Here is a 13,923-nt window from a genome sequence, read left to right as displayed (position 1 = left end):
AGGAGATACTTACACTTGGTTTTAAGCCAAGGCTATTTACAATCTAAAAGCAATATAAGAAAAAGAACAACAACAAAAAAGTTAAAATGCATTCTGGGTGTTGTTTAAAAATCATGAAGGTTTGGCTGACATATTTTCAAGGGTATAAGAGTTTCTCACCCTCTTGTTGATGACATCTAGGCTTCCTTTGCCAGCCACAGTATTTGTTGAATGACCTTAACTTTGGACAAAACAACAGTCCTAACACTAGTTGTGAGGAGCAGATAGTTTTGTGGGGAGCAGAGAAGATGGACGTACCAGATACAGCCATCCTGTCATGATGGAGCAAGTTGGATGGAGGAACAGGCATGGAGAGTAAATGATGCTGGTCCTGAAAGACCCTAAAAGCAAAGCAGGTGAGTTGGAAGGGATCACCTATTAGTGGATTATATGGTCTTGTTAAATTGGTTCCCTTCAAGATTGTTCTTGTTAAGCCTGAGAGAGAGAGGGTGTTTATGCACTGACAGGGTGGGTACAGCTAGCCTGTGGCTTGACGTGGTACTTGGAAAGGAAACCAGACCTGTTGCTATCTAGGCTTTATTATCTTTATACGCAATGTTTTGTCACAGAAATCAGTGAAGCAGGGGCTGAAGGAAAAAGTATAGGAATCATTTTGATACTCTATTATATACTGTTTCCCTTCATTCATGGTGTTAGGGGGACAAATACATCATAACCTTCCCAGGCTAAGTGTTATCCCCATGTTTGGCTAATCCAACAGTGACAGCTGTCCTGTATTTGCTTGACTATTTTTTTCTGGCTCATCCCTGGATCAGTGCTATCTCTCCCTTGGCCAGCTTGCTCTCTGCCAGATGTGGGGAATATGGCTACCATTTCACATTTATGGCCTCGAGGAGTCTGAGAGAGGGTCTGTCATTCACAATTGCATGGTACAAGAACAGTTCTTTTCCAGCAGTAAGCTCTTACAAATACTACTTGGAACAGGTTCACAGCTGCTTTTATCATCTTTTGGAATCCTGAAGTCTCAAACTTGCAGCCTTAAAAATATGCAAACCTCTCTAAAACATCAATAAATACCCACATAATGTTTGCCTGTTTTGTTTAACAAGCAGCAGCTAAATGAAAAGTAAATTGAGCTCCCTTCTACCCAAGTCAATAAAACTCTCCAGGAAAATGTATTTTACTTCAAAAGTATAAAGGATTTTTTTTTTCCTCTTTAGGTTCCAGAAACATGTCCATATATGGTCTAGTTGTCAGGGACAATAAATAATGATGTAATAGAAAGGTCAGCTTTGTGTCATATAGCTACAGGATGCTTGATGAAGTGAAGTTCTTCAGATAATGCAACAAAGAAGAACTTTAGGAGGGGTAAAAGTTTCTGCTGTGCATCTTCAATCAGGAAATCTGAGATTCAGAACAACTTATATTTTGGCTTCTATTCGCTGATCATGGGGTGATCCAGAAATAAACTCCAGGCTTCAAAGCAAGAGCGTTTCAAAGCTGTCCTGCAGTTGATCGAAACATCCAGGCAAAGCAGGGAGATGAACACCAGCAAGGATTGCCTGAATTAAGACTTAATCAAGGAGATAAACCATTTCAACTGCATTATTATTGTTTTATTTCAGAACAAAAAGGTAATGCAAATATGCATGTTTTGAACTTACTTATCATTTCCAGTTTGTCAGTTTGCTATATCTATGCAAATATTTGTTCCTGTGGCAGTTTGTAACCTAACACCCTAACACAGGCGTTTTAGTGGTGTACTTTTGGTTGTTGTTTTTTCAAATAAGCCATAAAACACTCACCGGTGTTAAGCAGAACTGTAGCTCTGCCATTCCCTTATTTTTCTTTTACTTCAAGGTGGTGCTTATACCTTTGTCCCTAGAACAGCTTGCTCAGAAATAGTTGTGACAACATACTAAGGTACAACACAGTGTGCAAGGCACAGTATGAAGGAAAAAAAATGAGATCAGGAAATTTTTTGTTTCATTTATAACCTTCTGGCTGGTATGACACAAAGCTGACATTGCACTGATTGCTGTGTGAATTAATGCTTTCTGAGAAGAAGTAAAAACTTGCAGGTGTATGAATTTCCAGTAAAGAATTTGCACAGAGTCACAATTTGATGGCATCATAACATATGTCAGACTGATAGGTGACCTGTTTTGACATCTGGGGCTGGACAAGGGGATTTGTTTGCTTGCAGGATTCTTTTGGGGAGCCTGGCTTTGCTCCTTCAGCACTAGGCTAGAACTTGAGCAGTTTGCATGAGCTGTCATCACAAAATAGATTTGCCTGTTGCTGCGGCTGCACAGCACAGAGTGTCATTCTTCTAATGTCCCAGCTCTGGCAGATCTGATGGGCACTGAAATATTTCCATTTTTTAAAAAAAATCATTTGCCTCCCAGTAGTAGTTACCCAATATAATATTCTTTGAGAACTGCAAAGATTTATCTGGGAAATGACAGCAAATATGTAAGGACTTCAAGTGCTGCAAATTGGTATAGTTTCCATTGCCAGCAGAGGATCTAGCCTGAAAGGTGCCACAGTAAGAGCTGAAGTGGAGGGCTGGTTCCCTGTGAAGACTTCCAGCCGTGTTTACCTTCCCCTTGCGTGTGCTCCTGCTGCTCTCAGAAGTGAAAAGGCAAAGACATAGAAAGGCAAACAAGGATCTGCAGAAGCAGGGGCTCAGTCATTCCTTTCAAAAAGCAAAATGAGCCAGCCACTCATTTTCTCTCTCTTTTGCAGCCTCCAAAGCCTTGCTTTTCTTTTTAGAAATTGCTTTATCCCACTCTGAACCATAAATACTGAGGTCCTCTATTGAGTTACAAGCTGACTGGCGTGAACTCGGTGCAAAGACAGGCAAAGTCCCTGGCTCCACTCCCTTAATGACCTTGTCACTCACCTGCCACAGTCCTCCCACAGCAGTATGTAATTCTGCTAATTCTGCTGCCTGGGATCTATTGAAGTAGGACAGGCAGCCTTACTAAGCTTTTCTTTAAGGAAGTGCTATCAATGGGGACCAGTTGTTTCAGATGTTAATGGTATTGAATAGCGAAGCTCTGCATGTTCAAAGCCAGCTGTAATCCTTGTTGTTTATTTATGTTGCATCAGAGATCAGAGGCCCATGCTCCCAAATACTGTATGTTGTCAGAGCCTGTAGTCCAAATACAATAGCAAACTAGCTGTGTTTTTCTGTGTCTTTTGCTATAATGTGAGGGGTTACTAATAGTCACCCTGGTGGGCACTACCTTTAGTTTTGAAGATCTGCCAGGTGCAGCTGCTCCTTAACACAGGATAGAGCATCACAGCCTGGCTCTGGCAGGACCATTTAATTTCTAACCTTACCCTCTGGTCACTGGATGCAGCCAACTTACCTCTCCATGGCACACACCTGATTTCTGCATCTAAATAAACACACTCTCACTGAAATAGTGATTGCAAAATCAAGAATCAGGATCAGGCCCTATGTGGAAATGATGATAAATTTAGATCCAGAAGATCTTGTCAGACTGAGCTGTTAAATGGCAGCACAAGCAGCAGTATCCTCTGCCAAGAGAGATCACTAATGAAGCCATTCAGACCTGTAGGCAAAGTGATCTCTAAGGAATAGTAAAGGTATTATACCCACAGCTTTAAAAAACAGGTTCTTCTCTAATAGCACCTGCAACACTGTGTTGCCTGCCTGTAAGGAGGGGCTCTTGGGCTGCCAGAGAAATGCAGAGGACAGCCAAACTTTAAAAACTCCCCCAAAAACCTGAAGTTAGAGTGAGCAGTAAACCCAACATTTATCTTATAAATCTGATTCCAATACTTTAAACCTACAGTAAGCAGACTTAAAACAAGAAAAATATTCATGCAGCATTTTAAAAGACCACTTTGTCCATGTCTTACGTATCCAAACTGTTTCCACCATTCCTAGCAACAAAGATTGATTTTTTTAAATTTTTTTTCTCACCTTTGTTACAGAAGCTCATAGCACATAAGTCTCATGGGCTTTCACGAGGTTGTGGTAGTTCACCACTGGCCACAGATGAGCCAAGCTCAGCTGCAGTGAAAAAAGGTTAAACTGACTCGTGCTGTGTTGCATTAGCCTCCGGCTGAGGGGCATGGGCTCAGCCTGGTACTGCAGCTCAGCGGGCTCACTGGGGCTTGTGAATAGAAATAACAGAAACAGAAATAACTGAAACAGAAATAACTTGAACCAATGCCTCCTGGCTCTGCAGCTTCAAACAAAGCATCTCCAGGTAGAAGTGGATGGCTGTGGCTCTGCTCTGCTTGGGGCTGTCACACAGAGGGGTGTACAAGGGAGGTATGCCTTGTACCTCCTGCCAAACTCAGACACACCATGCAGGTCAGCCTGAGGTAGGGGAGACAGGCAGAGGGAAGCAAGAACTGCTTGAAACCCAACTGGAACCATCTCTGCTAGGGATCAGGACAGCCAATGCTGTCATTGGCTATTAGGAGGAACCTAAAAGCTCCTGCAGCCCCAGGATGTGACCCTCACACCTTCCTTGGGGTTGTGCCAGTTAGATGAGCAGAACTAAAAGCTTTTTCTATTTTGGGCCCCACGACATTTCTGCCTGCAGGATGAGTCAGTGGTGGGAACTGCAGCCAGCACTGTTGTTTCTGCACTCCTTGGGACTCCTGTCAAAATATTTAGTTTAGTGAGGATTACCTACATTCAGGGGAGGTTCTCCTTTTTCTCTGAGAGTGGGTGGGACCTGGTTAACCCATTCAGAGAATAGGAGGGTGAAATAGGAGTGACGCCCAAACTCAAAAATCTTCCTTTTCTATCCCTGTGTCTCAGTGAGGTGTGAAACAAAAGGAGGGAGGAGAAGATGTCCAGAAATGGCCTTTACACCTAAATTCATTGGGCATTTAGTGAGACACTTAAAACAGTTAGCTTCTCTATGACAGAATGCAAAATCACATTGGCAATGGTCTCCTGTGTGTTCCTCAAAGCCCTGACTGCCTACAAAGGGACTCCAGCATTCAGCTGGAGCTCAGAGACATGGTGAGGCACTTTCTGCTCTGCATCCTGTGCTCTCAAGATGCTGGCAGTGGGGCTGGGGAGGGTAAAAAGGAGGGATTTAGGCTCCATGCTCCACAGGTGCAGATTTCCCTCAGAGAGGAGTACTTTCTTCTCCATTCTTGCTTCCTCCAAAGAGTCATTGCACATCACCTCCATTAAGAGCTTATGATCAGACCCTGCCCTCTCCATTAACTGCTTAGTTTAGGTCTATGAGTCACCATCAGGGCCAGGTCCCTACATTTAGGCATTGTAGTGCTGGATGCTTCAGACAAACCCTCTGACTCCAGCCGTGGGTTTCACACATCTGCAGCACAACTGGTACTGAGTGAGTATATATGCTGATGGGCTATGAAAGTGCTGCCCAGCATGCCAGGAGCTGAGCAAGCCAAGCAGCAGCAGCAGCTCCTAGGAAAAGAAAGTTGTGCCATGGTTCTTGGCCAGGCATGGGCTGGAGCACAGCCAAGGACAGGTACTGGAGCAGCTGGGGCACAGAGCAGGCAGCAGCTCCACATGAGAGCTATCAGCCTTTTGATGCATGGGCCTGGTTCCTTGGGACAGCAAGGGTCATGGCAGAGCTGAGGCACAGCAGCTCTCACTGGAGAAGGTAACCAACAGCAGCCATGAGAGATGTGGCTGAAAATATAAAAAGAAAACCCAGCAAAGCTAGGTTGCATTATTTACAGCAGCAGAAGGTTTTATTTTGGCAGTTTTCATGGCTGTAAAATACATCCTTCATTGTTAGAGTCATAATACTAAACTGAACTCTGCTAGGCTGCCCTTTACCCTGAACTGTTCCCACTTCTTCTGGGGTGTGCTTGGAATCTGAGGTGGCTGTTGATGAGGGATATATAATCATCTGAAGTGAAAAGCTTAAATCCAAGATTTTATGTTACTTATGGCTCCATTTAAGATGTTGCAATTTCTTCAAACTGTATTAGGTTTTTTTTGTTGTGTTTGTTTGTTTGTTTTTTAATTTATGCTAAAGAAATAAACATAAGTTTCTTCACATGCATAGATAACACCATTTGAGAAGCTACCATTTCCTGCAGGTGAAAACCATCTCTTGGCCATGCACACAGCAGCAGGACTGCCAGAGCAGGGCAATCTCCTAGCACAAGGCTCCCAGCCTGCTGGACCCCCTACCATCCAGGCTGGTGCAAGTCCCCAGGCTGCCAGGCTGCCCCAGCACTTGGTGAGATGGGGGCACAACCCAGCCTGCTGGAGTAGGCAGCCGGTGGGAAGGCAAGCAGAGGGCATCACTGGGGCAGGGACTGACAGTCGCAGGGTCGGGGGCAAGCAGCTTTGTCAGCAACCACACTGGTGCTCTCAGCCATCCCCTTGTCTCTCTGTGCCTGGGGGACATGCCATTTCCTCCCACGAAATAGTAAGACCTTGGCTCTTAAACACTGGTAGCCATGGTGCTCTCTGGCACCCAGATGAGATCTTGCTACAGCACCAAACCAATCATGGCATTAGTACTTCCCTATCACTGTCGGAAATGCTGCAGTAGTTTTATTGCCTTTGCCTTTTTTGAGTTCATACTGCAGTTATGGTTTACAGTCATTCTGTGATTGCTGAGTGGTTTTCCCCCTTCTCTCACTTTCAGCTCTCAACCACCAGTTTGTAGAAGAGAATCTGACCCTAAGTCTTAAAGCTCATGACCTTGAACTTTGTTCTGTGAAAAGCAAAAAAACAGAAGCGAAACTGAGCAGTGTCGTGTTGCTCTCCTATCTGACTGAAACAAAGAAAGTCACTTCAAAGAATAGCTTTGCATGTTGATGAGGGATATCCAGATAAGGTGGAAAAAATTACTCCGCAAACTCTCTTTCCACTTTATGGTGAACTTGCCCTTGCAGAAAACCAGCAAACAGACAGACAATCATCCTCCCTTAATTTTATGCAATTAAAGCAAAAAATAAAACACAGAAAAACAACAAAAAGAGATGTCCATTGGCTTTTTCCTCAGAACATTAATTTCAGCACTGTATCTCTTTAAATCTTATGGGGATTTCCTTTACTTATTTCTCTTTTGAGCTATGGTAACCTTAATAAGTAGATAAAAACCTGCCTTGCTTGCAGCAGCTCCCTTGCCTTTTCTAAACATCAGCTAAATCAGTTACTTCTGTGTGATAGAAAGGACTTAGTTAAGTTTACATGCAGATTTTAGCTGAGAATGTTCTCTGCTTGGTGGAGAATTTCTGAACAGTTTTCTGGTCAGTCTATTCAAGAGGCAGAACTGAACAAAAGCATAAGATACTTGAGTTTCTTTCATTTCCAGATTTTGATGATCACTATTTCCTTTTACAGGAAAGCAAAAACAAAATAAATAAAAATGGCTACAACGGCAGCAAATACTCAAAGACAAACAATAGGCTGTGAGGAATACAGTCTGTACAGTAGCTTGAGTGAAGATGAGCTTATAAAGATGGCCATCCAGCAGAGTTTGGAAGAGGACCCCACGGGCCAGCCGGCTGCCCAGAGCCACCAGAAGTCGATGGTGGCAGGTCCCAGCGAGATGGCATCCCCCAGTCGTGCCAGCAACCACCACCCCCCCTACCACATTTACCCCTGGCAAAGGTGAGTGAGCACCTGCCTGAGCTGCACCATCCCAACCAAACACCCTGCCCAGGAGCAGCAAAGTAGCTTCTTCTGTCCCAACATGTGCCTTCTAACTAGCTGTATTGAGCAGCTGCTCTGTGAGTCTGTCATTAGTTTGAAAGCTGGAGTCTGCTATAAATCCAATGAGGTCAGCAATTTACGCCCTCACAGCAAAATGAAATTTTACTTGATGTTGTCTATTTTAAGCAACAAATACAATCAGAATAGGGGCACTGTCACAAGCTTTCCTGAATTACAGACACCAGTGATTCCTTTCCCTGGTGACAGGACACTGTACGATGAGCCTAGGTTTTCCAAGAGAGGGAGCAGAGCATTTGATTTGCAAAAACATAGGAGAGAGGCCTCTCTTTATATACCTATAAGTAGGTATATAAACCATTGTGAGCTGGCCAGCTTTTAGATACTGCAGCCCTTAAAGGATGTAGCTATTTCAATCAGAGCCTCACCTCAAGCACATCGCTCTCATCCTGGAGCAGCTCCAGACACCCAAGCATGGTGGCATCCCCGTCCTCTGCGACGCTGGGCTGTGGGTTACAGAAACCTGCTGACAGTTTCAAACTCAGACACTGTTCTCGTTTCATTTTTCAAAAGGCAGATTTCTCAAGAGATGAGGGGAGAGTTTACAAAGTCACCCCAAACCCAAGGAAAAATTATTTTAAACTATTTTTTTTAATAAGCTAGGAGTAACTGAAGTTTTGTTCTTCCTTTCCCATAACTCCACTGTCCTCCAACACCTCACTCCTTACCACCTGTGACTGTTTGGTTTCCAACGCTTGGAAGCTAGGGACCATCTGGTTAGCAGTAAACGTGTTTCATAGTTGTGGAACTGGGATGCTGCACAGCAGGCAGTCCTGCTCCTGTCAAAGGTTGTGACTTCTTCATGTCATTACTGTGCACTTGTCCTGTCAGCTCTGCCATGGGGACCTGATGCAGGGGAGAATAAGGGCTTCCCTGACTGTTTGGTCCTGTCTTCCTCAGGGGGTCCTTTGATACCTGCTATTTTGGCAAAGGCAGCAGCATCTGTGGTTCTATATGTTAACCTGTCCTGCCTTTGCCTCAGCCTACCAGCTTCTGGCCTCCCACTGGAGGGAAAAACCTTTGCAGCTTGTAGCTCCCGATCTGTAGTGCTCCTGAACTCCTGTGCCACCTGGGACAGCCGAGCTGGAAATGGAGCCAGTACCCTGGGGCCCTGGGTCCTTCTCTGCCCCCACCTCTGACCTGCTTGCGTGGCACTTCAGAGGTGATGAATGTCACTTCGCCTCGTGCCTGCTTCCTGTGCGGTGGCGGTAGGGTTAACCTCACTGTTGTCTTATATGGTCATTTGAATCCCCTGACACTTCCTCAGAGGGCCAAAAATAATCTCAAGCCGAGTGAGCAGCTGAATCCAGCACAGAGCAAGCCGTGGCCATCTGCTTTTATTCAAAGCCCTGACCGGCAGCTTCCTTGCTCCGTCTCTGTGGATGTGTGTCTCTGTTTCTGCCTCGACATGACCTGTTTCTCCTATTCGGAGTATTTCTCCTTATTTCATTCATGTCATCACCACTCCAGATTGGCAGCCCAGTCACGAGGCCATGCTCAGCCTTCCAGCTCCGGGGCAGCCTGGGGGGTCAGGCGAAGGTACGACGGCAGCCTGTTCAGCACATCCCAGCCCGTGTAAGTGCCTCCCTCTCCCGCTTTTCCCCGCAGCCCAAACAAGCCTTGCGAGCCACTGCACCAGCTCCTCTGGGCTGTGGTGGTGTCTAGTGGGGGGAACTGGTGGTGATCATCTGGAGGAGTTCATTAACTGCTTAGAATGGTCTTGCTAATACCTGCACCGCACCATCGCTTCCCACTCCTCCTCCTGGCCTTCCAGCCACACCACACCATGCCCAGGCTCTCGCGGGTGACCCACCTCAAATTTCCCTTGTTCTCTTCTCCCCCTTCATCCTTTTCCATCCCTCCAGTGCACGTGTCCTGGGGACTCTGGGTCATTTGGTAGCTCTGAAGTGACAAGGACAGCAGGGAAGGGATGCCTGCACTGTGCTTTATTTATATAGCCTGGCTCCCATATCAACACAGCAGAGGAGGTAGGCAGGTGCCGACAGTGTTGGTATTAAGTTCATTGCTCAACAGTGCATAAGAATGGGGAAAACAAGCATTTTATTGTAGTATATACAAAGGAAGAGAAAGTCCTTCAAAGTAAATGCGTGATAAATGCTCCCAAGATTCCTTGCCTGTTCCCAGCAACACTGGCACTGTCCTGACACACTGAGGAGGGCTGCCGGGGAGCTGTACCACATCTTACCTGCCCAAGGAGGAAACCAGCTCGACTGACTTTGGTCCTCCTGGCCATGTTTTGCTGTTGACAGAACCAGTAAATAAGCTTAGGTAAACACAGCCATGCATGAGGAAGCAGACAGGAAATGGGGTGGCCTGGGCTCTGCTTCACTGTCTGTGTAGTGTGTCTGGACCATTATGGGTCCATCACAGCTCTCTGGGGGCAGAGTAGATGCAGGCATCTGCCTTTAGCTATCAGATGAAGACAGGAAAGTGTTGTAGGCAACACTTCTGTGTCCTGCAGAAAACTCTTCCCTGCTTTTTTATCTACTCAGTTCAAATCCAGTTTGTTTTCTCCATCTTGCAAGTCCCTCCCTGGATGCATGGTTGCAGTGACTACCCCTCCACCAGTCTTCTTCCCTTCTTCCCTCACCCATCTCTACAATCTCCCCCACCTCACCCTGCACACTAGCTGATCTGGGCTCTGTCCCAGGCTCTCCACTGACATTGCCCTCCCTGGCATATGTGAAAACCTCTTTCTGCTCAGACATGGTTTGCCTCATCTCCATCACCTGCCAGCTCCCTTTGGCCACACTGAAATCATATCTTCTCATTAAGTGCTCTGCACACCTTGCATGCCTCTCTCTACCTCTGGGTGCGATGACTGGAGGGCAGGCTTTTCTTCTCGATCACAAAGCTCAAGGCACAAGAAGGCTGGGATAAGCCAGTCCTCCTCTGCTGCCAGGTGAGACCAGAAATGTGGCTGGAAAGCCACAGGAGAGCATGATGGCATGAGTGATTTATAGCCCTGGTCTTAGAGCCAGGCAGGAATGCCAGTTGGCTTCACCTGGGGAGATGTTGTTCCTTCCTGCTGCCTGTGCCAGGCTGACAGGAAAAGATGGAGTTTCCTGAATCCTTCTATGCTCCACTGAACCTCTTCTGCAGCACTCAGAATTGAACCCACCATACATCTCTTCTGCAATGAGTATCTATTATCTTGACTACTGGCCTGTGCAATGCAGTAATTCTTTTGATTTCCTCATAAGGTTAAGATTTCATCGTATCTTCAGGTGTTCTCCATAGTTCTAATACTTTTTTTTTTTCTATATCTGATAAAACCCAAGCAGCAGAACGTATTGGTTTCTTTAAAACAGCCAACTATGAACCAGGCAGAAAACAAGGGTTTCACATGGAGATTCATTAAACTTTCTGTACTGATCTGGAATTTGCTTGGCTAAAGCATCTGCAGCTTTGTCCAGCAAACCCCTTCATCTTACTCAGGAATCATTTAAGGTCAAGGAACCCAACAGAAGTTTGCTTCATTCAACATCCAAGGGCTAAAGCAGAATAATAACTGATTTTTCACACATTTTTAACCATGCCACAGATCTGAGGTACCCTCTGCTTTCACGGAGGTCTCAGCTAATGTGATTCACCTTGCACTTGCTGTGTGCCAGCCCCTTGCACAAGCTCCTTCCACAGCCCCCCTGGCATGCAGTAACTCACTATGTGCTGGTAACTGTCCTGTGCCCAAACCCTGAGGACACAGTGAACAGCCCTGCATGTGTAACGCGAACCTTTGTACAGAACAACAGATGGTTTCAGCAGCCTTGTGCCAGAAGCTTTTAAAGATGAAGATGTTCCCACTTTCTCCTCTTCTCCCAGCTAAGCATACCAGTTGTTGCTGTTAGTTGACTTCAACAAAATGCTCAGCTTCAAAAGCCTATATAAAAATCTTCTATATACAGAAAACTGGCAATTTTAGGTTATTCCCCAGATCCCTCTCATTAGTATGGAGATAGAGCAGTGTCCCTGGGACCTCAGCCCATGTCAGTCAATTCCTTCTGGGTAGGCTGTGGCCAAGAAGGCAGCTGCTTGCTCTAGCTGTTATCTCCTAAGGCAAAATGCCTGGCTTTGCATCCCATGTCTCCCCCCATTCCAGTGTTGCTATTTTTGAGACTGCTGTTTTGAGATCACTGCTTCCAGCTATAGAGGAGCACTTGGCACTGGCACCAAGTATTTTTTCACCTGGGTATTGGTGTCTTTTCCCATTCCTTGGCACACATGTTGTGTTCACCTGCTTCCTCTCCAGGCCCTGAGTTTATCCTCAGAGAATCAGCTTGTTGACTTTTCTTTCAGTGCTTGTATCAGTGTTTATGGCACAAATTAGGTACCTCTAGGCAAGCTGAAACTAGTGATGCCTGTGTGAGTTTCAGGTCTGTCCAGCCCCTGCAAGACAATGAAATCCTGTGCTACTCCTGTCATCTGCACTAAATGCAGAGTTTGTACCAATGATCTGCCTTTCTAGGACTCCTACATTGAACTGTCCATAGTTTTATGTCTTTGATCTCACTCTGTTGTGGCATTTTAGACCATCATAAGCAGAGTTTCTGGTTGTTCCCATTGTCACTGCCCTGCACGACCTTTACCACATGCTCTATTTCCTGGTGTTGCTAATAGTCTGAGACATGCACCTCACTCACCAGTCTCTCTTCCTTCAAGGCTGCAAGATTTTATCTTTAGAGTTAGTTCAAACCAAAAACTCCCCTGTGTTTTCAACATCCTGGTGTCCTCTGACTCTGAAAAGATAGTCCACATTCATTTTTTGTAAGTCAGCATTAGAACTGGAAAAATGCTTCCTCCTTTGCTGTGTTTGGTGCCCTGAAGCTTAGCTATGTCGTTCCTTGGGGAGGTTCAGATTGGATATTAGGAAAAATTTCTTCACTGATAGAGTGCTGAGACAATGGAACAGGCTGCCCAGGCAGGTGGTGGAGGCACTGTCACTGGAGCTGTTAAAAAAATTGGGTAGACATGGTGTTTCAGGAGATGGTTTAGGGGTTAGGGGTTGTAGGGCGGATGGCTGGACATGATGATCTTGAAGGTCTTTCCAACGTTGATGATTCTAGGATTCTAAGGAGGCAGCTTTCTCCCAGCACAGCTCAGCAGGAGCAGGACCAGGTACTAGGGCTGGAAGGTGCCTAGAATTAGGTAGTACCAAAAGAGATGGCTTTCATGTTATTTTTATTTTTGCTGTGAAACACTGAAATACTACTTTAACACTTCTCAGTGACTCTACACATTTCAGTGACTTTCTGCTCCAAAGGGACTTTAAAATATTTACTTCCTTCCAAATATTTTTAAATTCCCTTTACTCTGTCCCTAGAAGTTACTCAGACTTGCAGAGCCTGACAGTGGTTTGCTGCATTCAAAGGGGCTGTAACACAAACCACTTCACAGCTTGACATCAGGCCCAGAGGGGCTTCCAGATGCCCTTGACTGTTGCAGTTACTTGGGGAAATGCTAACCTGGCTACAAGGTTTCCAATAATGGACTTGTTGACAAAGATAATGGGTCTGATTCCAAGCAGGCTGCTAAAAACCAGATTTTTTAAGTGCCCAGCATCTAACATGTCTTACTGGGACACTGGAGACACATTTTTGAAGGCCTATAATATCCAAAGTGGTTATCATTTTGCAGAACTTGAGTACTCAATGCTGAAATAACAGCTGGGAATCTCTGGGGTCTGATCATGAAGGGCAGCTCAGAATTTCATTTGGGTGGGTGGATATATTTTTTTTTTAATCCTCCCTGGCTGAAGAAAGAGAACCTAGACGACCACTGTAATACTCACATGATCTAACCAGAGCTCCCCCTTCTTCAGAGCTGGTCCAGCTAGCTTCTGAAAGGGGCTTGCATAAGAGAAATAAAAAGTGTCTTTAAAATACAAGGACAAGTTTATGGAGCATTTCTGCTTTAGGGCTAATCTACCTGCAAATCAAAATTTTCTTCAGCGATGAACAGGGTCAATTATCTTCAAAGCTGATCTTGCTTAAGACATCTCATACAAAACACCTTGCCACATGGGAGCATGATGTAATTATCATAACCATGGACACTAATGGCAGTATATAGAACATGGGTAGAGCTAGTCTGCCTCAACTCCAGATATCTAAAGGATAAATGTTTTTGTCAGAGACTAATTGCACCTACACTTTCCTTACACTCCAAGGAAA

At 45.2% G+C, this 13,923-nt stretch overlaps 1 protein-coding gene across 3 annotated transcripts in view; it reads left to right on the top strand.

The window, feature by feature from the left end:
- The window catches only part of ASB2 (ankyrin repeat and SOCS box containing 2), a 51,124-nt gene that overhangs the window by 17,465 nt on the left and 19,736 nt on the right, over positions 1 to 13,923 (top strand). For 2 of the 3 annotated variants that reach the window (XM_051621956.1, XM_051621957.1), the window contains 2 exons: positions 7,343 to 7,612; positions 9,203 to 9,307. In XM_051621956.1, coding sequence (XP_051477916.1) covers positions 7,368 to 7,612; positions 9,203 to 9,307 — 350 coding nt within the window. In that variant the 5' untranslated portion in view covers positions 7,343 to 7,367. Of the gene's footprint in view, positions 1 to 1,317; positions 1,635 to 7,342; positions 7,613 to 9,202; positions 9,308 to 13,923 lie in introns of those variants that run through there. The other variant, XM_051621955.1, reaches the window with a different exon arrangement.

This window comes from Apus apus, chromosome 5, assembly GCF_020740795.1.
Source record: "Apus apus isolate bApuApu2 chromosome 5, bApuApu2.pri.cur, whole genome shotgun sequence".
Lineage (NCBI taxonomy): Eukaryota > Metazoa > Chordata > Aves > Apodiformes > Apodidae > Apus > Apus apus.
The sequence above is the reverse complement of the archived record's forward strand: the minus strand, read 5'-3'. Positions and strand labels throughout refer to the sequence as shown.